Raw genomic sequence first — 27,900 nt, 5'->3', positions numbered from 1 at the left:
TGTATAAACTCAGTGTTATTAAACAGTACTTGACCAACATTGCTGTGGTGGGACTGGCAGGCTTGTTTTTTATTGATGACTTGGGGAGGGAGGGGGGGTTCAGGGAAGTGATTCAACACATTTTATTACAGTATTTTTTTTTAAATAAACAAAGGAGTGAACATTTACAAATATCTCTGTAGTCCTTCCAAGTTCATCTCAGTGTATCAGTTTTAGGTTGGGGTCATCTTTTTGATGGCACTTGAAATAATCTGTTGCAGTACGATAGCCTTCACTTGTTCAATCCTTGTGAGCTCTACTTTGTCAGTGCATAGGCAATAGGCCAGGAAAGTTAGCTCCGATTGGCTGAACACCAAAGCAATACAGACTTTGTGTACAGTTTTGTAATAATGTCTGTAGCTTACTCACATTCTAAAAGCCACAATCTACCCATGTTAAAATAAAGAACATGGGTGTTTCAAGTACATTATGTACATACTGATGGAAATGATGCACTTCCATAGCTAAACACTAGGTGGCAGACTAAGTGTAATATTCCTCAAAAATATGGACAAAGATGATTACAGCAAATTTACTAGGCCTACTCAGGTAAAGATTTTACTCAGAAAATAGTCTTGGCTTACACCGTCCTTGCTCAGCTGGGAGATTCACATGGTATTTAAAAAGTTATTTAAAACTATAGGGTAAAAATACATACACTTTGTGCCTACCAATAGAAGCACTAATTCAAAGGAAATGGAAATCTCAGTTGATGCCTGGAGAGTTCAGAAATATTTGGCTTGGAAATTGATCTATTTCTGATCGCTGAGATTGTCACACTCAAAATGAGAAATTTACACAAATGCATCCAATGTCATTTGAGATTTTATCTGCTTATAAGTCCATCCATCATCACCATACTTCTATAACAATTTAAAAGCTCCTATAGCAATGTGCTTCAGTGAGGATCTAATCATGGTTATGTTAAAGAGCCAAACACTTTGCAGACCTTTTAGGAGCTAGGATGGTAACCAAAATAATATTTAAAAGTGACTTTAATTACATTAAATATAGGATAAATACTCTAGAAAACATAATTTATGGTAAACATCTTTTCAGCATTCTAAATTGGGGCATGGCAATCTTTTGAAGTGCAGCTCCTGTTTTTCTTGTGATTTTTGAGGGAAGAAACATAATCCAAATGTATCTTGGTATATATGTGGACAAGGAAAATTAAGTCCTCTGGCCTCACTAGTTTATGTTGAGGCTGGGAAAAAGAAGCACGTAGGGGATTATGAGTTGCAACAAGGCATCTCTTTTAGTCAGAATACTGGTAGCCATCGATGTCCTCTCCATTGTTGATGTACTCCTCGGGGTTGTTGCAGTACTTGCTGTCGTAGACTTGACGGGGAAGCCCATACACGGTCATGCCTGTCTGTGAAGCTCCTTTGTTGGAGCCCATTTGCAGTGACACAGTGGAGGTGTCACACATCTCCACATCCAGCTTCTTATCGAAAATCTGTCTCGGGGTTCCTGGAGCTGACATACCAGACTTGGGAGAGAAAAAAAGGGAGAGACACCCTTCATGTTATACAATATCAAAGTTTTTTTTATACATAGTGGTAGAAATTTACACAGGTCTAGTACCACTGATCATGCCGTGCTAAAAGATAATCAGTGTGGGTACCTGGTTGGCACCTTTGTTGGTTCCCATCTGGAGACTGATGGTAGACTGGTCCATTGGGTGTTCCATGCCAGTCTTGGGGTCATACAGGTGGCGCTTTGTACCATATGCAGTCATGCCTTTCTGGCTAGCAAATTTGTTGGTGCCCATCTGGTGTAACAGTGAACATAAAATATGTTCTTTGCTCTCAGAAATACAAATGTCTACACAATCTCAAATGTCTACTGTAGATAACAAAAATGGCCGTCTCCTCTGACCTGCAGTCCGATAACATTGCGTCCTTCCTTCAGTTTGTTGGGTGCAAAGTGCCGCTGCTGTTTCTCTGAATACTTCACCCCAACGTCATACTTGGTGTGGAAGCCTTTTGACTGGGCCTTTGTAAAGAGGCACAGTGACAGTTCAATAAATAAGAAAAGTAGTGCAAAGGAAAGTAGTAAATAGGAAAAAAGTGCATGTCTTGTCTGCAATTTCAGACGTGTTAACAACTGATCTTTTGTTTATGGGGAATTGCAAAAAAGCAGAATCATTGAACAAATGTATAAGGAATATTCAAGGCCACACATTAAGACAGTGCCCACTTTCACATTTTATTTTTTGTAAGACAATTTGGCATAAAGGGGTTCTTTATGTAAGGAGTACTTCTCACCATGCCAGCCAATGCGATGAGTGTGCTCTGGACTTGAGTATGATTAACATTTTCAAACAAGTCATTGGCCTCAAAAAGGTCAACTGGTTTGAGGCCATACTCTGTGATTGCACGGATGAAGTGACCAATGTTTTCCAGCTATAATGGATAAAGAAATGAGGTACATTAAGTTAAAAGTTCTTGGCTCGATTTATGTTCTTCTTCAATAGGACACCCTTACAAGTACAGATAAAGGGTATTCTTGTTAGAAACACAGATCTACATTCAAGGGTATTTTTTAATTGTATTGGCTCTATAGTATATGGATACACTGGATACATATAATGTGTAATATATGAGAGACTTTCAAGTGTATTATCATTAGCATGCAAACAGACTAATCTTGAAATTAGTCATTTTAGACATTTGGGAAATATTTAATCTATTAATGTAGACAAATGTGTATGAATGAATGAATAACACATAGCAACTGGGTTTCATTAGACCAATTGGAACATTTGTAAAATAGAAGAAATGGCTTATTGTGAGCATATATGCTTCACTGTCCATTAGCACCACAGCAATGCTATCAGTCACAAACAAAAGACAGCTCACCTGGTGCCAATTCTGCGTTGGGCTGTTGATCTTTTTCACAGAGCCTGGTTGCAGGATGTTGATAAGCCTGGAGAGAGAAAGTTGAAACTACAACTGTTCACCGCCCCAGCCGAGCATAAAACAGACAGCTGCATGTCCTGTACCATAACCTTTTTATATACATATGATCAGACCACCCACAACATACTGGTTGATAGAATAACCTATATTAAAGTTTAGATCCGGTATTCAACATCTGGTTTTATATCCTAGCGATCATCCCACTTTCCTACTGTCCCTTACAGTCATTGAGCACAGGTACTCACTTGCATAGGAGCACACCATCCTTCAAACCATCCATGAACTTTTCAGGAAGTTGGTGGCCAGTCACCTCATGAATCCACAGTCTAAGCTCCTCCTCCTTCTGGTGATCATACTTCAGGGCCAGCTGCAGGTCAAAAGTCACACACCACAGTTTTGAGTTGGTGATGTCAGTGAGAGCATTAAGCATACTGGATTATTGCCACAAAGACTGCTCCAGAACCAACTGAAAGTGCATAGCCATATCAATAAGAATCAGATTTTGCCTCTAAGACATTCCTCGGCATATTTCAAACATTTTTCAAAAGTTTCCTTTGAGTGCCTGATCAGTATAATAAAAAGAGGAATGAGAATGACTAAAGAAAAAGGACAGACATACACACACACACCGACCCCCACATACACACACACACACACACACACAATCTCCCTTTCCAACTCGCCTCTCTCTCGCCTCATTTTTCTGAAAATGTTTCTGCTTTTTAATCCATGCTACTGCCAACAGAGGCCTGGAGTCAGGGCGGAAGATGCCAACAAAAACAGGTCTTTCAAAAAGCAGCGTGGGACTTGCATGGCTCTCAGTCCAGCACACCAAACTTGGGGAAAAAACAGCCCTCTGCTCTCCTGCCGCACTGTTGTCAGTTCCACACTGCTCTCCGGAGCCATGCAGAAACTGGTCGCTTACAGGGCTGCAACCCCAAAGCAGGCCTGATAATGAGAGGCTAAGATGGACAAGAACTCCATCTTGCCAAAGAATCTTGGCTTTAATTTGCTGCAGTTGTCGTTGTTCTGATTTTCTGTGAACTACCAGGAATTTGTTTTACAAAAAAAAAAAAAAGAATATTGGACAGTATCTGTAAATTATTGTGATTTTTTGGAAGACAGACCCAAAGTGAATGACATCAATAACTCAGTTCTACCATTACAATGTGCAACGATATTGACAGGACTTTTGAAATGTTTGAAAACTAGTTTAAAGTGAGAAAGGTCAGTAATAAATAAACATAGAGAATGACCTTGTGGTATTTGAAGTAATTACGCAATCATCAATTCATTTTAGCTTGTCAAACACATGATGACAAGCAAAACTAAATTCCTTTTAATCTTACATTTCCTTATGTTCTTTTAATCTCAATGGTCTCATCATCTCTGTGACCAGAATACATGCATCACCATGGTCCATTTAATTTCACATCGTTTACAAAAGAGTGCTTCCAGGCCTTTCTAAAGACAGCACAGCTATTCCTTATATGGGAACAAAAGTTGTAAGATTTATTCGGTCACTGGGTAGTTTATTCAACACAGCTTATATTAGAAATTCACATACAGTGACCAACATCTGTAGTCATGTGTTTGTCTACCTTTGACAGAAAAATAAACTTGGATTGGTGCTGGATTTACACAAATCCCTTTAAAATGCTTGTACATAAAACTTTGTGAGGAAATGATATTGATCAGTTGTGTGATAATAATGTGTGATAATAATCTGTGGGAATTTTAATTCATGATAATCTCCTCGTTCCACTTGAGAGACTGGAGAAAAAATAAAAAAGACCTTTCAGCAATGGAACCTCCTTCAGACTAATGCATATAATTGACAGACATAATGTCGTAGAGCTTTCCCATCACTCTCACTCACAGCAGTGGGGTGATTTAGTACTGATAGACATATCCCATCACACATAACTAAACAATCTGTCACAGGCCTGTCAGTCACAAGAGAGAAAGCAGGCAAGAGCAAGTGGAGATGTTGGCTGGTGGTGTCATTTTGACAGCACTGAGGTGGTCTTATTTCTAGATCTTACCACTTCTTTGACATATCTAAAGACGATCTCAACAACCATCCTGGGTCATCAGCTAAAGGGTGACAAATGTCATGTTGTTCTCAAGACAGTGACACTGAGAAAAATTGTGTACAATTGCTAATTACCAGAAAGTCTCCAGACAACTGCTCAATAAAACTTAGGCCTTCATTTTTAGCATAACCGTTTATCTAGTCTCATATTAACCTGCACATCATGAATTGTAGTTTAGGCTATGGTCTATGACCTGTGACAACACAGAGGGTGTGTGATCATAATTTTATCTGATGCGCCCATCATAAACACGCAAAATGGTGATGGATGTTACATGAACCTGAAAGTGTCATTTCATTGCATGACACAGGGCATAGCTAATGCTACCTCACGAAACGCCCGGAATAATGTCTACTTAACTTACCTTATTTTTGACCTCAGCAGAGAAACCAAAAGCTGGTCCACTTCTGAAACGTGTTGTCATGGTGTTTGCGCAGATCAGACAGAAGAAGACAATAACGATAACTTTGCCAGGAAAAGGCACTGCCTTTAAAACCTGACCCAAAACAATCTGGCAGTGATGCTGGGAAGTGTTGTCCGCTACGCGTTTTACCTCTCCGATAGGCTTGGATCATTCCACACTAGTTTTCTCAATCTTTTTTAAACTCTTCCCAGCTGTGCGTGTCGGGAGTACACAGTGATTGGCTAGGGCTACCATCCAATCGCGACGCTATCCCATTTTTGCAATGATGTCACCCAGATGGCATTAAACTCTTTCGGTGTCATTTTTTCCACCTTGCAACTATTGTAAGGATGCCTGCCTTCTATTTATGCTCCAGCTTATCAGGTCCAGTTTGGCCATTTAATGGTCAGATTGAGTGGAAGCCCATAATTTACTGTAGACCAAAATAGAAATGCCATCTTATGCTACAAACGTCATATTGATGACAAATTGATATTGCCATCAGTGATTGATAATGAAGAAAATCAGCGTGGCTATATTATCAGTAGCCTATATGCTATAGGTTATCAGCACAGATCACATCAACATCATAACCTGGCACAAACAGCTCAATGCACTGTATCTGGGAATTCAATTAAATTAAAGTAGGCCTAGACTGTTGTCAGACAGTTGACACAGAGCAGCTGAATCTCACAGCAGTTTCTGGCGTGGGTCCATGGGTCACATGAAGGTACCTCTATGCCGTCATCCTGGGATGATTGCATTAATGGTTTTCCTTTTGCACTCGGATGCGATGCTTCCCTGCTCACAGATGTTGAGGAAATGAAAGGCAGAGATTGCTTGTGTGGCTGAATTTGGTAGGGACAGTTAGCCTAATGGGTTCTTGAAGTGAATAATGAATGTTACACCCCTTATCAAACACACGTGATAGATCATAGGACTTATGGATGCTGTAGGCTAAAGGCCTAATAGGCCTAGGAGGCGCTGCTAGAAATAATGGGCCCTATGAAAGAAAATAATTTTGGGCTCCTATAAATGACAACCCCGAATTTTTTGAGAAATAATATTCTTCTTCTGATGAACTGTGTTTAATACATTATAGCATACTGCAACAGGCTACAGTCTATAGGCCTAAAGAAAACTTACACAGGTTATTATATTCAACTAATTTATAGAATAACAAAGTAGTCTATAAGACTGAACCATGTAGGAGTGAAATATAAAGGTTATTATGATAACAATTGGAGTTGTTTAGTTTATAACACATGTTGTTCATAACTTAATAACAAAGTTATAACCTAATTTTGACTACATTATTTGGCCTACTTGATGATAATGTGCTCGGCCCCAACTCATCAGAAGAAAATAGGCCTAACAGGCTGCATATTCAGAATATGAAATTCACATACCACAGATCTTTCATTTTAGACTAAAATGTAGGCTATTTAAAGTGGCATTCAAGCTGATGAAAATAGAACATGAAATTAAGCTCTCTAATGGAATGAAGAGCTTTTTTCGATGCCTAGAAAAAAGCATCTTTTCAGGAATCATTGAATCCGATAGCGCAATGGCATGTAGTGTACAGACAACAGTGACATGGTAGCCTACTGGATTAGCCTACGCCGTTTCTTTTGAGTGCCAGACAGCGAAGGACAGAAGCGCACGGCCGCTGAGTCTGCTTCTAAGTTCTTGTAAACATAACAAGAGAAGGGTTACACACTGAGAGGAATTTTGTCGCTTTATTTGGGCATGATGGAAGCAGACCGAGGAGTTGGATTTTGACGCTCAGGAAGTCTGTTTGGCAGTGAAGTAAAGGTATTGATGAAAGCAGCGATTTATTTCTGGGTTTCAGCCCAGATAGTCATACTCTCCATGAACCATAGCCTAGGTTCAATATTTTTTAGCGATCATGGATAGGATTGTGCATCGGTTTCGGGTTGTAACATCGTTCATTTTTTAAATTGACTGCATAGTAGCCTACAAAGGTAATGAATGAACACTGACTTGTTAAAATATCGACAAGTCATTTTTGAAATAATATTTATAGATCTTGGACCGCAATGGGACAAATAGGACCACAATGGCTGCACAAAGCATATTTTTAAAGAAATAGCCTACACATTAGCTTAAAGTGTTTAAAAGGTTGCTATTTTGACCTCTTTTGAATGTTGTTCAGTAGAATTGAGAGCACATGTGGTTGCCTCAGTATCATGACTGTGTGTGTTCCCGTGTGGCAAGAAAAAGGGGTAGGCAGATGACATCAGGAGCATAACACAAGGGCATTTCTACAGTAACCCCTTCCCCCTCCACCCTTACCTTGCCCCCCTCCTCTCTGCTTCCTTCAGTCCTCTCCTCTTCTCTCCTTAGACCAGTCCAGTCTGCCTGGCTATTTATGGTACTAGCCTGCCTTGAAGTATTCAGGAGGCTGGCCCCTGGGAGTCATGATTGGTCTGTCTGTCTGTGTATGTGTGTAAGTGCAAGTACCGGCAGTTCACTTTGAATACAAGTGTAAACAAATCCAGCACATTCACACACCGGATGGTGCATGGTGTTCGTTTGACAATGATAAGTAGAGCTTCATGCTAAACTACAACATATTAAACTGTTTCCAAAGCAGGAACATGGTCTGAGAGAGAACCCTCTAGAATTCAAAGGGTTTGGAAACCATTCAAACTAACAGTTTTAAAATGGCTGTTTGCAGTCAGGAATGCTGATTTTTCCTGGTGCCTGGGAAAACATTCAACTTAAAAAATGTAGCCTACCTTCATTGGGTTTAGGGTAATGTTATTTCTTACAATGTGTTACCCAATTCAACTGGACAAAGATTAAATGAAAGTTTCTCAGTTCTAGAATTTTTCAAGAAGACATAGCCTAGCGTAAATACAGTAGTCTAGATTCTTCTCGAAGAGGAAGATAAACAAATGCCTTCATGTTATTAGAGACTGTATGGACTGTAAAGTATGGACAGTTAATATACGGCCATGTACAAGATGACGCAGACATCCCTGATTTACCGCACTTGTTCAGGGACAACATCATAGGCCTGGAGAGTAGGGGTGTTTGCTAAAGTCTGTGTAGAAGGGCAGATTTCATTGAGTCTCTGCTAGACTATGTGACCATGTTTGGTAAAAGCTCTCCAGGCTGTGCCGACCCAGCCTGTTGACCGGAGTGTGGAGGGGAGCTGTTTCAATCGGAGTCCACACAGTGGCTCAGATTCACTCTTCCCTTTATTAAGACCCGGGGGTAAGTTGGCATCAGGTAGCAATGCAGGGTTAAGACCCATATTTTGATGAGAGCCATGGTCAGCATTACGTTTGGGTCTGTTGTTGTATCTGATGTAATACAGACACCTGTTGTGTAAATTTCCTCCTCAGAGCCAAGGGCCGAAAGGTCTGGAGTTTGGTGCCGTGTTCTATTATCAATGGAATGTCCTGGACCTTTCGAATGTAGAAGAAAGTTCTGGTTCTTTGTGAAGGATAAATGTATGAGTTGAATTGATAAATCATTGAAATCTCAAAAAAGATGCTGAGATGTAAATGTAAATAGCCTATTCATAACAAGGGACCTTTAACACCCAGATCGACTGTAAGTGCTACACGTGACAAATTAATCAAACACTTCTCTGTTCTCCAATTTATTGAACAGCAACACTTTCAAGTAGATCTCCAACTCTGATCGCTACCTTTACATCATTAGTAGTGGTCATAGACAAACGTCTATTTCACAGAGTGGTGAGAGTGGACACCAACAAACTGGTGTAGAGTATACATTTCACATTAAAAACGGCCAGAAAAAAAAGAACATCCGCATTGCATTAAAACAAATGAAGATTCCGCACTTCTAGGTCATTTCAGCTACAGATTTCCAACATTTGGTTTATCTCTATTGTCAATTTCATCAACATTGACTTCACCATTCTAATCATTAATTATTATTATTGCTGGTATTCTCTTCTTTAAGGCCTAGTTACTACAGCAAGTTACTCTTCTGGCCCTTTACAATAGTCTCTACTGATGTCTGAATGATAGGACGGCCTGACAGATCGGTTGAAAAAAGTGGGCCGTTCATTTGACTTACATTATATTTTTAACACTGATACAGCACAGTGCAATCTAAGACTGCATGACATAAAATGACGTTCTCTGCTTGCAGAAAAGCTACAAATAATTGTATTGTTGATACACCACTCCTGTGTTAAAGCTAAGGAGCAGTTTTACACAAAAATATCATAATGCTAAACTTATTAGCACTTTGCCTACCTGAATTTCATCTGATCGTCTGAGCAATGTGTGCTCTTAAATTTGTTATGATCTTCGTTCATTGCTCAACACTTCGCATCACAGAATACAGATATATTATAAGGGCCTCAACCATTTCATTCACCTCAAATCCTTTTTTTTTCTCAATAAAATCCAAGGTGACATAAAATGGAGGGCTTCGATCGTTACAGTGCCGAATATCCCAGTAAAATGTTTGAGAATTAGTGTTTTTTTTCTCTCCATGTAACTGTAAAAAGGTCTCTATTCACTCAGAATAAATGGGAAGATGCAACCTTATGAACATGACAGATACTCTCTAACCAGCTCCAAAACACCATGTTGGAGCTCATACCATGAACCATCTCATTTGTGCAAATCCAGTTTAGAGAATGTACCGCAGACAAAGACCAAATTCTCAGGACTTAACAGCAAGCTCCAAAATCATGCAGCTCACCACAACCACCACAAACAATCTTTGTCTATATTACAAATCTCTCATCCCATCACTGAGATGTTTACAAATTATAGTCATCTCATATCAGTTCACAGCTTTAATCACTACCATGCTTGGGAGAAGAGGTGCAGCTATATAGCTGTTCTTCAAAAAGAAAACAAGAACAAAACCTTCTTAACCTTTGTCATCTTAATAGCCACCCACAACCAGACATATGCCCTACATCAAGAAGTACAACACTCACTGGAGCTAGACCTGATGTGTTATGAAACAGAAAACAAAATACTGGCTCAAAAATGACAGGTGAGGGGCATCGATACAGTATAATACTTGGCTGGAGTAGAGAACCAAATAGTGCACGACAAGAGAGATACATATGGAGACATGTCAATCTTGAGCAGCAGCATACCTCAAATGCCACATTCGGACCTCTGAGAGGACTATAGAGGTGCCCCCTCCCACAGCAGGCATCCTCTAACGCCCTGCTCGACTCACACCCATCTGCATGGATAAACAAACAAACAAACAAAAATCAGTGCTTTCTGTACTGTACTGTAGTTTGTGACTGGATTTAGATTGTGAAGGCCAGCAAAGGAGTCCAGCTGAGTCCAATGAGTCAGTTGCTGGCACCACACGGCACTCCCTCCCTCAGGGTCCTTGCGTCCCCCTGTTGCACGCTCAACCTGGAATCCATGACATCAATTTGTACCAGAGTAAGGAGGACACCCTCTCAGTTTGGAAGTGAAAAGCACCATGTGGCTGAAAAAGGCACAGACTCCAAACACACAATCAATCACACACACACAAACACACTCTATCTCTCTTTCACACACACTCCCTCTCTCTCACACACACACACACACACACACACACACACAGCCCAAAAGCGCCGAAAAAAACGTGAGTACGCATACACATACTCTTAAAATACCGCTGAGAAGCAGAACCTCTGCAGCGGAGGGAAACGGTACATGCACCTAGAGACCATGGGCCAGAGGAGCCTGAGAATGTGGTGAGCTGGTCTTGCTTGTGCTTTTCAGAGCAGGAAGGGAGGTCCAGATGAGACTGCTCTGAGGCCAGTCAAAGCATCGGAGCTCAGGACCACAGGACTCTGGTCTGGGAGAATGCTTGGAATACTGTGACGGAGGTTTGTGTTCTGGTTGGTTGGTTTTGTAAGATGGGATGGAGTCAGAGGTAGTGCGGTGCTGGCATCAGAAATGGATGGATTCAACCTTTTGCGCGGATGGTGGTGAGTGTGTTACATGGGTTAAGACGAGTCACTGTTTTGATCACTTCATCATGTCTGCTGAGTGTGAATAAAAAGAACTGGGATTTTGATTGGGTGTTTAGGGAAACTGAGGGGAGAATTCTGGAGATCGAGACCAACTCTGTGGAACCTATTCCAGCCTTCAGCCACATCACGGAGAGGCTGAACATCCATGTCAGGCCGCACCCGCCTGGTGTGTTCAGGATTTAGGTAGGTAAAGACAGGTGGCAACGGTGGAACCTTAGAAGGCTTCAGGAGAGCTGGTGATCTTCCTTGGCTTGACTCTGACTGCTGACCCGGCAGCAGGCACTGATAGGTTCGTTTGGAGACTACCAGATCAATAGGCACAGTGGTGTGTGTGTAAGTTTATGTATGTGAGTGACTGTCTATGTGGACGGACGTCCCCAAACTGCAGTATGGTTTAGATGGTAGAGTAAACAGAAAGATGTTATGACGGTTACATAAAGGAACAGGTGGAGGGACGAGCAGGTGTTGAAGGAAGATGTGTGGTGGTGATCACCATGATTAAGGCTGGGAATTCTGTCTTGCGTGCAGTGCAGGCACTTGGGTTGGTGAACTGGGCTTTAGTTCAGGCTTCAAAGGGGACAAAGACATTTGTGCTTTTTAAAATGACATGTACTTTCTAACAAGATTCAAAATAAACCTCTACTGGATCATAGGAAATATCATCTGTTGGTGTGTATTCCTACCCTCAACACCAGCTGGTGTTGGCGTTGACACCTTGATGCTAGTCAAACACTACTCAACGACAAGAAGTCCGAGATGTGCTTCCATGTGGCAGCTGTGATAATCTCTGATAATCACTGGAACTGTTTGATGCAAAGAAAAACTTTGTGCAGGTCCTCTTCATCACCTCTCTCTCCTCTGGACCAGTTCGACCTGGTCCGCCCAAAGCACTCACTCACCCCCCCATTAGTCAGGTTTTTTAGTCTGTGTGGTTGTTCATGTGGGCCTGCTTGCCCCCATCCCCATTGCTGGCCTTGGCCTTGCTCTTCCGAGCGCCGGTCAGCACGCGGTAGCAGCCGCGGGTGATCTTGTACATCCAGACGGTGTTGAGCACGTCCAGGCAGATGCAGGAGGTGATCCAGGCCACCTGGGCAGCCAGGCCCAGCCGTTCGAAGGCCGGTGTGCCGAACGTGGCGAAGACGCTCTCCCAGTAGGAGGGCATGACGGCGATGCGCACCAGGAAGAACACCACCGTCATCGCCACGCCGTTGGCCACCACCAGCCTGTCGGAGCGTGGGTAGTGGAGAATCTCGTAGAACCATCTGCATGGAGGTAACGCACACACACACACACACACAGAAAAGAAAAGGAACAAATAAGAAAGCTAGGTGTTAAGATAAAGAATTGTCTATCTATTATGCAACAGAGAAATGTTATTTCCCTCATGTATGCATTGGTATAATCTAGACATCAAACTGCTTGAGATTAATCTATACTTCAGATAATGGTTAATACAACTGGTGTCATGCATACCTCTGATTAACAAATGGGGTGGACAGCTCTGAAATGAGACGGAAGTTGGCAAAATATGGCAGCACACCACGAGACTGCAAAAGGAAGAGAAAGAAGCATCGGTAAAATAGATAAAGGAACAAACAGAAACCACATCCTCCTACACACCGAGTTGTTGCAATAATAGATTAAGCTGACATAACAAAAAAACGAATATTTCTTGCAAAACATACAATTCATTAATATCATTGCATAACCATATCCACTGAAAATCCATTTACTCCAAATGAAAGAGCATTCAACAACATTACAGTTCTCTACATGAACAGGACTTACCAGGACAAAGCCATATGCATAGAGTGCCGCCAAGTGGTGGCAGACGAAAAAGCTGTCTCCCATAATGCTCCAGTTACAGGCCAGCAGCACAAGGTCTGGAGGAAGAGCGAAACCAGGAGTACACAAAACATCAGCCCCTTGTCTTTAACATTTTAAAATGATTAAAGATAGACACAGAGAAGGGTTCAGTCTCACCGTAGAGTAGGTAGCCACATGTTATGGCCACATTAAGTTTGACCAGATTGGGGTCTCCCCTACAAGGTGATTAAAAACAAACCAACAAAACCCATTACGTTCATGAAATATAATTTGTGACATTACATGCCTGCACGGGAACCTAGCCCCATATAACTAAAGAGGCGTTTTATACTTAAGAATAAACAAAGTTCACTATAGTCAAGGTATTGTCTCAGCAGGGATGCCACCGTCTCGAGACATTTTTCATACCACGCCTACAATGCACCCATGTGACATTTTTCATACCATGCCTATTTACCAGCTATCCAGACACATTGTTTGAATGACGCAGTTTATTGACAACACCTTTGTGTGGGCAGGGTGTAGAGAGCGTGTTTGGTTTGAGGGTATTGTTCCTTTGTACCAAGTGAGGTAGCTGCTCTCCTTGTTTGCCATTAGCTACTGTGACCAGGATGCAGCACAGGCTAATCCTGTTTTCATTCCCATCACATGGGAGAGGCTGTAGGCTGACTGCTGAACTAGATTATCTGGAATGGTTAAAACTGGTATTTTACCCCAAAGCAGACCGTTCAAATGGAAATCAAACCATGAGCTTGATTCTCTAGCTATAACATGCCATGATAAACAGAGCAGAAGGAGGCTAACTATACAAGCGGATGTAGGGGGAAAGGATGTCTGTTTAAGTCTAACAGACCATACAAGGGATTCTGATGTATGGAACTATATGCTACAGATGGGACAGGAATGGCAAGGGAACTCATCAAATCGAATTGTTCACCTATAGACCTCAAGGTGCACTGTATGAATTACAAAACCACCTGAACACGTGCAGCACGAGCCGCTGTCTCCTTTAGCATGTTTTGTGTAGATGTGTCTGTGTGTGTGTACAGGTGTGTATGGGACAGTGTCCTCGTGCATGTGTGACCCTTTTGGATGTGGTAAAGTGATCCTGTAACGGATAGCGACCCGGTCACAGGTGTCCAGTGGCGCTGCATCGGGGGAGTGTGTCTAAACCAGGGCCAAGTGAAACGCTGCACCTCAATGCACTCTTGCACTCTGACGTGCACCCTCAGCATCCCTCATAGGCGCGATACACCTTCAAACAAAAACACAAGCTGCTCTACAGCTGGGGTCATTGTAATGCACAAGTGTGCACACAAGCACACACCTGCTTCAGATAAAATGTGTTGTCCTCATACACACACAAAAACATGATACAGTGTTGACATTTTGCAACCTTTCCAACATGAACTTTGTCTACTGAGAAACTCAGCTGACCTGATGGACATACTGTACCAACACCCATCTGCTTACCTATCTACCAGTTCAGTCAGTAGAACGGTTTCTGTTAGTGCTGAAACTCGAAGCCTTTGGGGAGCCAGAACTGAATCAAATTAGCACCCATGCAGATCATATTATTAGGACTGCGGACATGGCTTTTATTAGTGTAGGGAAATAGCTACCCGGATATAATCGGTTTGTGCAGCTCAGTTCCAAATGGGGGAGGAAATCTCAGATCCTGATATTATTAGGGCCCTACGCCCTGCCGTCAACACCCTGAATTCCACCCGAATACTAAAAAATAGAAACGATGACCGTAAATCTATTTCACATTGGCTGTGGGTGCAGAGATCACTATTACCAAATACTTTCTAGAACACATGCACACACTGAAGTTTGACACACCCAACTGAGATAAGACCTTTACAAAATCTCAGAGTGATGCATGAGTGTCTTTTAATCTTGTTAAAACCTCATATGGCCTGCTCAAGATAAACTTCAAGATAAAAATCTGGTTACTTCAGACTGCAGTTGAACCATCGTGAATCGGTTGAAACATGTGAGATTACAGGAGGGCAAAGGACCACTGGAAAAACATGCACCGATGAGTGATCATGTGGCTACAGTATTGTTGATATGGCATTGCTGTCAGATTGGGGGGAAAAAAAACCAAAACATTAGTATTGTAGTTAGGGCTGTGATTTGGGGAAATTATCTAATTGTGATTTTTTTTACTGATATTGCGATTGTGATTTGATACGATATGATTTCTGAATGTCGATGAATTGAGTTCAATATTCCAAATGTCTCCAAGTTGTGCCGCTCCTGATTGGTGAGCGTGCCCTATGCGTGGAAATCAGCACTCCTGATTGACTGTGAAGCTCACCGCTCAGGGGGGGCACTAATAAAGGAGGATGACATTAATAAAAAAAAAAAAATGAACGGAGCTTTAAATTAAATTAGCTTTTGCGATTAGATAATTGCGTTGGCTCATATTGCGATTGGCGATGCGATAATTGTGCAGCCCTAGTTTCAGAGTAGAAAACTATAGCAGGGAAAAGAAAACTCTAAGCTAGCTGCTCCTGAAGAAACACGGAAGAGTAGCAGTTCTGCTAATGAAGGGAACAGAAAGAGAAAGAGGAGGTGGGACAAACAATGTGAAAGAAATAGCACAGAAAACACAGCACAAACATTGAGAGACAGAATGTGTGACTGTGTGGTAATTTTGAGCAGTCCAGTTGAATGAATGAAGTTGAATGCAGCATGTGAGAAGTTATAAATACAAAACAAATTACTTTTGTAAATTATTTGCATAGGATATAATTTGTTCTGTCCACCGAATTATTTCATGTTGCACATTTCTAGTTTGTTTCGCCCTAATTGTGGCTGAATGAGAATGAGTAACACGTATGGCAATGGGAGACAGACGGACGAGCACAGACAAACAGACAATACAACAGACAGACAGTGAGAACAGCCTGTGAGGAGTGAACGAGAGGGGGGACTAGAGACTCCGAGACAGAAAAGAGAAAAGGCAAGTAAGGGCAGCTGACAAAGGCTGCTGCTAGACAAGCCTGGTGGACATGGAGGAGGAGGGGGGAGAATTTAAAAGAGAAAGGGAGTAGACCCCCCCACCAGCACCGGTGCCCTCAATCCCTCCACCCCCTGACGCTGCCTCCATCTTTCCTTCTTTCACTCCCCTTCTCGCTTCATCAGCAACACTGGCCCAGGGAGACAGAGGGACAATGGCTCTGAGGAACTGATCAGATGTGGGGAGCTGGGAGTGTGAGTGTGCCAGTGAGAATGTGCCTGTGTGTGCACATTTGTGTGTGTGTGTGCGTGTGTGAGGAAAGAGATAGAATGTGTGTGCAAGTGAGAGATAGAGTGAGTGTGTGTGTGTGTGTTTCCCTAGAGACTGGGTGACTGTTTCCAATGAAAAGCGGCCTTGTTGGCAGAACCAAGCCCTATCTGATCAGAGGGTGAGAGAGGAAAAGAAACATAGGGAGACAGGGAGTCTAATACACCGACAGACAGGGAGAGGGAGAGAGAGAAAGAAAGAAAGAAAGAAAGAAAGAAAGAAAGAAAGAGAGAGAGAGAAAGGGAGAAAGGGACAGATACGAAGACAGACAAAAAGTAAGAAGATGACAGAGCAGCCTTGACCACTAAAGAAGGCCAATGAGACTGGAGAGTAGGGGACAAAAAGATATATTGACTGGCTTCTCACTAAGCACATGCTAGTCAAGAGCTCTGGAAAAATGAAAGGATGAGGAGAATGGAGGGAGGGAGGGAGAAAGAACAGGGAAAAAGACATGAGGGAGGGAGTGAGTTACCAGTCTTTTTGTGCAGGAATCAGAGATGCAGATTGGAAAGGCAGCAGTCAAAAAAAAAGAGAGAAAAAAAGACAGACAAGAAACATTGAAAAGGGAAATCCTCAAAATGTTCCCAATGAGACAAGGCATTTCAGGCTGAAGGATGTGGAGACATCATGGTGACTTGCACAGGAAAGGACTTCTCTTGGAAAAAGAGATTTGAGATGTGGGATGCAGGGTTCTTACCAAACGGGGTCTGCGTTAACAGCATCATCATACCGCAGGATATAGAGGCAGAACAGACCCACAATAAGGGCATGGACTGTGGACACCGTCCTGAGGACAAAAACAGAAAGAGGTCCATCAATTCTTGTGCCAGTGCTTGCCATCTGTGTCTGTGTGTGTGTGTGAGTGAGAGAGAGAGAGAAGGGGGTAGTGAATCGTCTGACATTAGTAAACAACAGGAACTGATGCATTTGCATTGGTGTTGTTCATTGCTATCAAATCACAGAATTCCACATTGCTACTCTGCTTGACTAAATGCAAAGGATTAACTAGGGAGGGCATGTCTTGCTGCATATGAATTTGAGTCATGGTAGTCTGTCTAAGGAAGTTGAACCTTTCAAACACTTTATCATCAGAAGCAGAAGTATGGCCTCAAATGATCTGTGTCTGTCAGACACACACTCACACATACGCCACAATCTCTTACTTGGCAGACAGCCTAGCACCTAACAGCAACACTACCTTCTGCTAACTTTACAGTTTCCACCACATTATACATGTGTATCAGATTATGGGTAGGCATCAGCAATGCCCATATTATTTATGTAGCTTATGAAGATTGCTGTACTATTTGGAGAGACAAGGTTACAGTAGCTTTACTTAACATAAAATAAACAAACCAGGTGTTGATGACATCAACCTGATCAAACTGCCAAAAGTCAACACTTAATCTAGCTGGCATAGCTTGCCAGCTATATCAGATTAGAGTTTTGAATCGGCCAACATCTGCAGAAGCCATTTCCAACTTAGCAGTAGCGGTTCACATAGCTGTTACATAACAGGTGCATGGCAGGTTTGCACACACAGACTTCAGTCACAGTCCATCACTTACCAGTGAAGGCCACTTTCACCCACTTTGAAGATAGACCCTGATTATCTGTGCAAATAGCTGTGCAGGAGAGTGAGGTGGAGAGGGTTACTAGAAGTCAAGAGCACTGATGTCACTGGGCAGATATGGGATGGACTGTACTAGTGGGGATCGTTTCGCAACACCAGAGCAATGACCCTTGAGCCAAAGCTCATCAAAATTATTCGACAACTCTGGAGGGCCTACAGAGTACGCAGTGCAAGACCCAAAATAGTAGTGGATTAACCCATTTACTCCTAAAATGCCTGCTAAAAACGCCTATAGAATCCTATGGCATTCTAGACTAAATAACCTTATTTCCTGAGGGTTTTCTGAAAACATACTAAAAATTGTCAACGTCCACCAAAATTTTATATAAGCCTCTGTAGCACCTAGAAACATGAAATAAAAAGCATGCTGCGCTACGCAGCATCCAGCGGGAGGGTCAATGTTGCGCTACGCAGCATCCAGCGGGAGGGTCAATGTTGCGTCATGCAGCATCCAGCGTAAATGGGTTAATCTGGAGGGTTGGAGTTAAATGTGGATTTCATATGGATGGATTGGATGGATTACATACCCTGTGTTGGTATGTGTGTGTGTTTTGTTAGGAGCTGGACCAGTGCAGTGTTTTACCTGGAGTTCCACTCGTTGAGTTTGGTGGGTGGGAGTCGGCCGTAGCCTTTGGTGAGCACCGATGAGAGGAGAGGACTCACCACGGAGTACAGCAGCTGGAAGCCCACAAAGCTCCCAGCCATCACCGTTAACTCTCTCATCTCCATCTCTCACCCGACACTAGGGGACAGAAAAAGTGAGCAAGAGTGACAGCCACGGCAAGTGTATGAGCAAGGGAGAGAGAGAGAGAAAGTGGGATAGACAGAGAGAGAGAGAGAGAGAGAGGGAGAGGGACGTGAGTTATCATTGTGGCAGTGGCACGACATACAAAGCAAACACAGGGCATGGTCGAGATCTCAGATTCATTACAGTGCACATGGAGCAATATTTAGTGTGTATACAGATTACCTACACTACAGACAGGGTACTACAAGAAACACAGAATCTTAGCAACACCTAAGGCTTCTCCATGGACAGGAGAGGTGCCATAGACCTTCTGTATTCCTTACTGTAACACTTTCTCCAGTGCAACCCAAAACTAAGCTACTGTGTGTAGACTCTTTAAAAATGTGTGTAGTTCTTCACCTCAGGTAAAGGAATATTGTATTATGATACAGCAGAAGTGAGCCACAGCATTAATCTCAGAGCAACGAAAGAAAAGCCAGTGTTGTTTTTCTGGGTTTAGGGACTTGGGTGTAGAAAAGCCATGAAAGGAAGAGAAGCATTCACAGAAAATAGTTGGAAAGAGGATTACACAGTATTTCTTGCCTAAATCAAAAAAGGGTCTGTAATTATGGGGGGGGGGGGGGATTTGGTGAGTGAGTGAGAGGCTGTGCAATACAGCAGCAGTAGAAAGAGAGAAGGATGGCAGAAAAGGCGAGAGGGACTCGAGGCCAGTTTGTGAGTGGGTGTGAGAGAGAGCGAGAGGGAGAAATAATTAGTTATGGACAGATATATGGGAAGTGTTCGGGATGTGCTGTTGTTTGTCTGAAGAGTGCGTGTGCAACAGTATAGTGTGTATTTTTGCCACCTCATGACAAAGGGGTAAATGCTCGACCACATGCTCTCCCCTGGTGTGGCAATGACACGCAGGCCTGAGTTGTGTTATACCCCCATGCCTTTACAGTAACAACAAGAACACCACCACCAGTCCACCACCACAACAAAAATAACAACAACAGCATTCCTACCACCAGAGTGAAAATGACTGCTGAATATAAGAGGTGATGTTTGAGACATCAAAACCAACTGTGGCTGCATTCTGTCATGTCAGCAAAATCAGCTTCCATACCTCACTGACCAAGAAGCTGCCATCTTCCATGTTGTTGTACATGACTCAGGTTCAGGAGGGATTCTGAGTCACCCCTGCTGGGGTATGCTTCCTGTGTCACATTTCAAAACACTGGCCATGGAGACTTGTGTCCACTTTCAGACTTGTCTTGGGGTCCTGACTAGGGGTCTACGTCGACTCAGGCTGCGCAATACTGGCTTAGCATACCTATGGAGCAACAGCCTGTTCTCCTTACACTGGATTTCAAAATCTTTATTTAGCTAAGGACTAACTGTGTGAAACAATGGCACAATTGATTAAAGAGGGGATCACCGATTAAATGACTGGCAGTGGAGACAAAGCAATGTCATTCTTCCTCTAATCATTTCAGTGTAACCTTTGTCCCAGAGTAACAAACTATACAGTACAGCTATTTATACCCCTTAAACCCCTCTGTCATGACTACATACTGCTTCCAAGCTACCATTAGAGAACCATTACCATAAGTACAAAATCTCAGCAGCCAACCTTTTCATGATTTTGGAGCAAACTTGTCTCCTTCACCAGATCATATGGCTATGTAACATTAGCCGATTATTCAAAGTCATCTTTGTAGCCAAATTGTTATCTCCAGAGAGTGATACAACGCCTCCATTCTGACACTATCCATTTCTAATCCCAAATTTAGATAGGCAGTTCCGCGCTGGAGGAATTTCAGGAATTGGACGCATCTTGACAGTTCCATTGACCTACTTGTAGGCAGGCTGCAGTATTAAAACCATATAATTCCACTTCACTGGCATAATCTCTTAAAATGACACTATAAACATAGCATAGCCTACACAATGAAAAAACCATGTAACTCGTGCTGATTTTTATTTGCTGAAGACGGCAATTTCGAAAGTTTCAGAGTGCTTCCTCAAGACGGGCTGTTCTTCGTGTGCAGTCAGCTAGCTATGACCCAGGATTCATGCGTGGCATGCCATAAGTTAGACCCCGTTCCAAAATTTACATAACAGTTGAAGGCTGACGGTTTCTCTAATTTAAAGTTGCTTACTCATTCCCCATAATGACAGTCCTTTGGGTATTAGAACTAGCATTATTCCTGCTTTCCTGCAAAGCACAGACTGTTATCATTTTGAGACACTTCTAACATGTTATATCATGACAATAACATTACAGATTCTTGCTTGTTGTATTCGGATAAATCGAAATCAATCTGAAAACAGGGGACCACATGACAAAAGGTAACGTTAAGACCCTTATATAAATGTAGAAAACGTAGTCACAACAGGGAGGTCAGGATCCAAGTCTTACAACAATACGAGGGCAGGGACCAGACCAATGGCAACGTTAGTAGCCTACTGCTGCACATAGAGTGGTTGGCCTCCCTTGTTTTCGGGAGCGCGTGATAATGCAGACGGTTTTCGACAGCCAGTTTGGTGAAATCCAAGTCTTTTTGCTCTAGGGCTCATGGTTACAATAACGTATGCTCACTATACGAGTCGCAGAAGACTGTGTAAGAGATAGGTTTCCGTGCCTATTGTGAGGACGTCAGCGACCAAACTAACCTCACAAAGTGCCAACGCTACTTCTCAATATACAGCCACACAGTCATATTGCAGTCACAAGATTCATAACAGTGGTTATGGTAATCACAAAGGCTAGCGGTTAACGTTACTTGCTTCCATTCGAATACCGCAAAACATTGTACTGGAGAGGCAGATGATTGTTGCTTACCTAATAGCAGTCGCATAAGTCACTGTGAGCAGCTCTTGCCTCTGTTCTGCTGCCGTCTTCTTCTTCAGTTACTTTATGAACTTCGCTAGCAAGTATGCTAACAAGCAGCAACCCACTAGCAGACTTTACAGGGACTACACTATGTTTGGCTCTGTTACGTTGAAAAAACCATAAGGAGGTTGTTAATTGACTTCCAGTAAAATGATGGTGACTTACTCCGAGTTAGCAGATTTAAATCAGTTCGAAAACCATACTGTATGGAATTTCTAACCCGTTTTATTTGGGTATTGACAGCTTCCACTAACCAGTGACGCTAACAACCAGGCTAATCGCCACGCCTCAGACGCACACCCCTCCTTTAAGCCACACCTTCTTCCAACAAAAAGGCCGAAGTGTGAAGTAGAACAGTCCGTTATGTATGGGCAAGCAAGCAAAAGAATAGGAACAGAGCTGAGGCCCACAATGAGCAATCTATAAACACTTGATAATTTTGTTTAAAATAATCTCGAATTGTTGTTGTAAAGATAATTGGACCACTCTCTTCGACAAAATGTGATCATGCTGACTTCTTTGTGGATGAAATGATCCAGGCTCGTCAACATTCCATTATGTTGTGCAACTAGTCAGACCTGAAATCGCGGTTTGTTAAATAACGAGGTTAGGTTTAGGCGACGGAATGAAAAAAGCCATATAGGCTAAATTACAATGTGAATCAGGAAGAGCACTCATATGATCCATTTAGCATCCAAAGATAACAGATGCTGAATTTAAGACCTAAAGTAGGCTAGGCTAAGAAACGTATCCTTAAGACATAACGCAGTTCCGAGAACAATGCTGCATTGATTCTCAAAAGCCTTTTAAAGACAGCATTTAAATAAAGATGAAAGTCCACTTCACTTGATCCTTAAAGCATGCTACCTTATGAGCTACACCAGGCGCGTAACTAAAGCGTTCTGTTCGCGTTGCGTCTGCTGCAACAATAGAGTCCCGAAGTGTGACGTAGCGTTTCCATGACGTCAGAATCACTGGATCTAAACAAACTTTTGAAGTGGCACAAATAGCATTGAATGTAGACATGTGGCATCATTTCTAGCTAATAAAAATAAATATATCCATTTAAACGTGTTTTACCTGCTAGGCAGCAGCTTAGCCACATAACACGGATTCCCTGGCAGGTGTAATAGAAAGAAACAAAATTCCAGTGGATATTTCACGTCTTCTCAAAGACTGGCGGCTGTTAAGAGTGACGTTTTTTTGCAAACAAATAAATAAAGCCAAAACACGTCCATGAATTTAAGGATTTTAACCGCATGCTGTGAAGTTACATGCAGGTCTCTTTTACGGAGGAAACCCATGCTAAAAAATAAACCTCTGTAGTCATGAATTTGATCGTGTATGATAGGCTACAGTAGCCTATGTTGTAGTAGCCTATGTGATTCCTAGAGTGTAAAAAAATATACTAACGTCTTAGAAATGTTGTAAATGTATTTAAATAGATTAGGAAAGCCACCTCTATGGTGATTTCTAATAGATTGATTTGTTTAGATCCAGTGAAATTGCTGCCTTGGCAACGCTACGTCATACTTCGGTACTCAATTAGCTTCCATTATAATATAAGAAGTAGCTACACCAGACGTGACAGTGGGGCGTACGTTCGAAAAAAATAGACCATTCATCTAAAATGGATTTTACGCGTCGCGAACGGAACGCTTCAGTTACGCGCCTGGTGTAGCTCATACCTTAGGCCTATGTGTGTCAATGGCTGTCACATTAAGCCAGTGTTTTTTTTTTTTTTACATTTTATTTAGAGGCCTTGGCTATAGGCAGATGAACACCATTATGAACTGAGTGGTAGGCCTATATCCTCTCAAAACAGTTTTAAAACCGATTTAGACAGTCTAAAAGACTAAGTCTAACCACAGGTGAAAACAACTAATGTAGACCTAGCTGTAATTTTCTAATTTTGCTGTATTGAGGAGGGGACATACTTCGAAATAAAACCAATGTTTTGATCTAATCAAAGGTGCACCTAGCCTACAAATATGGTTATTGTAGTCAACCATATTTCACTAATGCCCTCATGATTACTTTCTATCCACAACATAACAAATACATGGAATCAATTAATTTGTTATGACATCACTGCAATTTACGCCTCTCTCTCTGACATTTTGAAATTCTTTTATTTCTTTGAAAATGTCAAAGCTTAAGAGATTGGGACAGAAACATGAGATCGAAAGAAAAAGGTTTTTTCCTTCTCATCTTGTAATACATATATGAACATGACAATATATGAACATGTAAAAGCATTTCAGAAATGTCATTAGAAGTCAGCACACTTATAGGGTCCTAATTTAAATGCTGGGCTAAGTGCAAAGCCTAAAGTCTGACTTAATAATAATAACTACACAAAATCTATTTGCAAATGTAATGCCATGAGAAAGATCCTAAGCACAAACATAGGTGGGTCAGCTAAAAGTTGTCACGTCTCATGATGCTATTAATTCATGCACAGGAACTTTGCTCATATATACTGACTTTGCATTTTGCCCATCATTTGAATTAGGGCCCATAATGTGAGTTACTGCTTAAAATGTACAGTGACAATCAAATGTACACGTGATTTTATTATTGACAAACGTGATTTTATTATACTTTGTCAAATTTGTAATTTCAAAATTGTCTGATTTAGTGAATACAGTCAAACTTTTATAGCCTCAAATTCTTATCAGGCTGGCTTTCAGGCTACAACTTTCAGTCTCATCCAGGAGACATTACCTTATTCCCACATCATATATCCATCCAGGTAACACTGATAGCAGTCATTTTTAAGAGTATATTCCCTCCTCAGGGCCTCCGGCACAGACAGGAGAGCGCTCTAATGGCAGCTTCAGCTGAGACCCAGCAGCAGGAAGATGTGGCTGAGTCTGCACAGCTTATCATAAGACATCTCATCTTTAAACATCTCAGTAGATTTTTGCTATATCCACAATGCCATTTTATTTACCGTCTTGCATTTAGATTCTGTTTTCGTGGCCTACTTTTCATGTAGATGTGCAATTCAAGGACCATAAAGATTGGTCCTGTGGGAATGCTCCAGAGAGTGGAACAAATTAAGGTCATCCAAGAAGTAGATTTTTGTATTTTAACTCATGCACCTGCTGATCATAATCAATTATCTGAAATCAGATTGTGAGAGGATCATTTTCATTATTCATGACTGTTGTTGACCAATACATTTGTCATACAGATGACTTTCAGATGGGAGCTTAGTACACAATTTTGTTGCTGAACCTAACTCTTAAAACTATTAGGCTAATTGTGATGTCTAATGCTACATTTATCATCATCAAATATTCAATAAAAACGTGAACACTTTTAGATGCTGTGTGTGTATTAGTCAGTAAGTATGTTCTCTACAGGCACGTGAACCAATTGAGCAAGAATCAATTCAAAAGAAGTCTGGTGGAAGACTGAGGAGGAAGATGAGCATAGAGGAGCAACCCAGCCCCATCATCTGTCCTGTAATGAGTTGACTCAACCCAATATGAGCTTTCATACTGAGGCATGTGACATTCTGCAGCGTTGTAAATCTATAAGAAATCGATTATACAGTCGATGTCTTGTGGTCCTACATAACATTGTCAGTGCTAGAAATAGTGCTAAAATCTTTTTTTTTTGTGCAAATTTAGTGACAGAAACTAATCTCACCTTAACTAGTGCAGACAAGTAAAATCTGTACTGTACATCCATTTTTGGTGGGTTGGGTAATGTAGCCAGCATGAGTAATGTAGCCTGAATAGATGGTGTCAGTTGAAAGAAAGGCATAGAATGCTAATGTGGAAATGGCACAACTGTTGTAAATGTCAATTTGTCAAAAATTAACATCAACATTGACAGAAACTGCTTGCACTCATTTAACAGAAACGGAAATGTCAGTCACAGCTGGCTGGAAAAAAAAAACACTTTGCGGAGGAGGGGGTGAAATACATAACATGGTCCATATTTATAACAGCACAATTGAGACTACAGTTCAGAGTATCCTGGCACTGAAAGGAAATCAAGATACATTTAGTCTTGTATCTGCCAGTGTCATTCTGCCAGCTGATGGGCGTCGGAGTGATACAGCAGAATTTTTCCAATGTACGGCCACAAGGTGGCAGTGTTGATCACAAGTTTCCACAGCAATAAATGAACTGACATCTGTATTTAAATTTGGTACCTATGTGATCTATGACTGCAGCTAACTTCCCATCACACTCCACTAAGCAGTCACACAAATAGATTTACATACAAGTGGGAAACAGATAACACACAAACAGGCACAAACACACATGCACACACATATTCAACAGTGTAGCTTTATAATTTAATTGTATCAGGCAGGTCCAACTGTCATCACAATCTGTTATACACTGATCATCTTACACGGCTGATTGTCATGCAGTGCTTTACATACACTTGGTGCTGTATTTAAATGAGGAGTCAATGCTGTTTAATTCTGCAGGGCTCGTGCTTGTGGAGGCGTGTGAACAGGGGAGAGGGGGTGTGATAGAACTGTGTGCATCGTGTGGTGCCATAAACAAACAGCCTGACAAACAATCTAAATGAACACCTACACAACGTGCAATAAATCCTAATCTGCTTGGGAGAAAAATGAAACTACATGTGCTTGTAGGCCCAGCGTAGGCCCACACACGCTCGTGTAAACACACACACACACACACAATCGTTATATCATGGTTCTGAGTGACACACACACACACACACACACACACACACACACACACACACACAATCCTCATATCATGCTTCTGAGTGACACACACACATCATAATATGACCACGGTGTGATCAGGTCCACTCCCCTTAGTAACACCTGGCTCAGTGAGCTGAGGGCTGTGACTGTGTGACAGGTGGGCCGTGGAGTGATGCGGGTCGTCTTTGTTTTGACTCGTGTCGCTGCCGTCGCATCTGTGGCCGTGACGGAACCCGGCCTGCGTCCCACGGCCGACAGGGCTCACCTGTCACAGAGGGTTACCCAGAGACTGCACTGATTCTGCCTGGCTTATAGCTTCTCAGTAAAAAGGAAAAACATACACACACATGCACACACGCACAGTCAAATGCTGATGCCTATCATTTGTTCTAGAGGTTTCTTTGCTGACCGGCTTTTTTTTGTTACATTATATTTAACACAGGGATGATGTTAAAGGTAAGAGCATTTTTAACATTAGTAAGGCTTAAAGATTATTGTATCGCATAAGCAATTTTAAAGTGTTATCTGATATCTAATAAGTTTCCAGTGCTCATAGTATATTGATAGGGATCATTAAGTACTATTACATTTCAGGTTATCCAAACAAGAAACTACATATCCGAACAATGTGCATACAGATACATTCTAGACATCCCTATATGAATGAAAAACAAATACATCATGCAGCCCGCTCTTCCCCCAACAGGTTTAGTATCTATATCTCTCCATCCATCCCTCCATCTCTCATTCTCATTTTTCTTTCTCTTTCTGTCCATCTCCATCTCCTCCTGTCAAGTACTTGAATGAGGACCCCTGGTACGTTGCTGCCTTCAGCCACCAAGGAATCTCAGTGCTAATTAACAGAGATTAGAGAGCAATTAGAGACCCATTAATCACATACTTATTAGTTTAGCCATGCAGAGAGGCAGAGAGGAGGACATAGAGAGAGAGAGAAAAGGAGGGAGAGAGAAATAGAGACATACAGAAATGGGGAGACAGGGAGTGGACAGGTCTGTTAAAGTGAACTTGACAACCTCAGCATGACTCCCCCCCCCCTCCCCTACCGCTCAGGGGGGACGTGTAGCAGAGGCAATGCGCTGGTCCGTGGGGTGTGTTCAGCTGTGTGTTTGAGTGAGACACGGCGCGAGCATCTGTAGAGAGAACTGCAAGGAGAGCCAAGTGTGAGTATGTGCATGTATGTGATTCTTTGTTTGCTTAAGATAGAGGAAAGGGGGAGTGAGAGAGAGAGAGAAAGCGAGAGTGCAGAGCTGAGTGAGAGGAGGTGAGAGGAGGTTGCTAGAAAATGAATATTTAAATCATTATTTGTCTTTCTCTTGCTCCT

The 27,900-nt window shown here is 41.9% G+C and overlaps 2 protein-coding genes across 3 annotated transcripts; both read right to left on the bottom strand.

The window, feature by feature from the left end:
* Nucleotides 1–110: 110 nt before the first annotated feature.
* cnn1b (calponin 1, basic, smooth muscle, b) lies at nucleotides 111–5,636 on the bottom strand. The gene is made up of 7 exons (XM_076265282.1): nucleotides 5,424–5,636; nucleotides 3,209–3,330; nucleotides 2,904–2,970; nucleotides 2,310–2,447; nucleotides 1,921–2,037; nucleotides 1,667–1,813; nucleotides 111–1,531 (listed from the first exon to the last, which is right to left on the bottom strand). Exons 1-7 carry the CDS (start codon nucleotides 5,481–5,483, stop codon nucleotides 1,298–1,300), a joined length of 885 nt encoding a protein of 294 aa, XP_076121397.1. The 5' UTR covers nucleotides 5,484–5,636; the 3' UTR covers nucleotides 111–1,297.
* A 3,444-nt stretch (nucleotides 5,637–9,080) lies between these two features.
* tlcd4b (TLC domain containing 4b) lies at nucleotides 9,081–22,689 on the bottom strand. Of its 2 annotated transcripts, XM_076265280.1 has the most exons (7): nucleotides 21,800–22,688; nucleotides 18,811–18,969; nucleotides 17,292–17,381; nucleotides 13,453–13,511; nucleotides 13,258–13,352; nucleotides 12,943–13,016; nucleotides 9,081–12,731 (listed from the first exon to the last, which is right to left on the bottom strand). In XM_076265280.1, exons 2-7 carry the CDS (start codon nucleotides 18,954–18,956, stop codon nucleotides 12,389–12,391), a joined length of 807 nt encoding a protein of 268 aa, XP_076121395.1. In that variant the 5' UTR covers nucleotides 18,957–18,969; nucleotides 21,800–22,688; the 3' UTR covers nucleotides 9,081–12,388. The 2 variants fall into 2 exon arrangements, with proteins under 2 accessions (XP_076121395.1, XP_076121396.1); XM_076265281.1 differs by having other exon boundaries at nucleotides 18,811–22,689.
* Between the last annotated feature and the right edge of the window lie 5,211 nt (nucleotides 22,690–27,900).

This window comes from Alosa pseudoharengus, unplaced genomic scaffold, assembly GCF_046254945.1.
Source record: "Alosa pseudoharengus isolate Yale_2024_CS ecotype anadromous, Long Island Sound unplaced genomic scaffold, YU_APseudo_1.1 YU_APseudo_1.1_scf_4, whole genome shotgun sequence".
Classification (NCBI taxonomy): Eukaryota; Metazoa; Chordata; class Actinopteri; order Clupeiformes; family Clupeidae; genus Alosa; species Alosa pseudoharengus.
Note: the sequence above shows the minus strand (reverse complement) of the source record. Positions and strands in the feature narration are given on the sequence as shown.

What these genes read in the sequence shown, in the direction of transcription:
- cnn1b (XM_076265282.1), bottom strand. Translation starts at nt 5,483, where the DNA reads ATGACAACACGTTTCAGAAGTGGACCAGCTTTTGGTTTCTCTGCTGAG. An exon ending in TCATCGCATTGGCTGGCATG is followed by an intron (nt 2,038 to 2,309) that starts GTGAGAAGTACT and finishes CTCTTTACAAAG; the next exon opens with GCCCAGTCAAAAGGCTTCCA. An exon ending in CCAACAAAGGTGCCAACCAG is followed by an intron (nt 1,532 to 1,666) that starts GTACCCACACTG and finishes TTCTCTCCCAAG; the next exon opens with TCTGGTATGTCAGCTCCAGG.
- tlcd4b (XM_076265281.1), bottom strand. Translation starts at nt 18,956, where the DNA reads ATGGAGATGAGAGAGTTAACGGTGATGGCTGGGAGCTTTGTGGGCTTC. An exon ending in ATGTGGCTACCTACTCTACG is followed by an intron (nt 13,353 to 13,452) that starts GTGAGACTGAAC and finishes CTCTTCCTCCAG; the next exon opens with ACCTTGTGCTGCTGGCCTGT. An exon ending in ATGCATATGGCTTTGTCCTG is followed by an intron (nt 13,017 to 13,257) that starts GTAAGTCCTGTT and finishes TTCCTTTTGCAG; the next exon opens with TCTCGTGGTGTGCTGCCATA.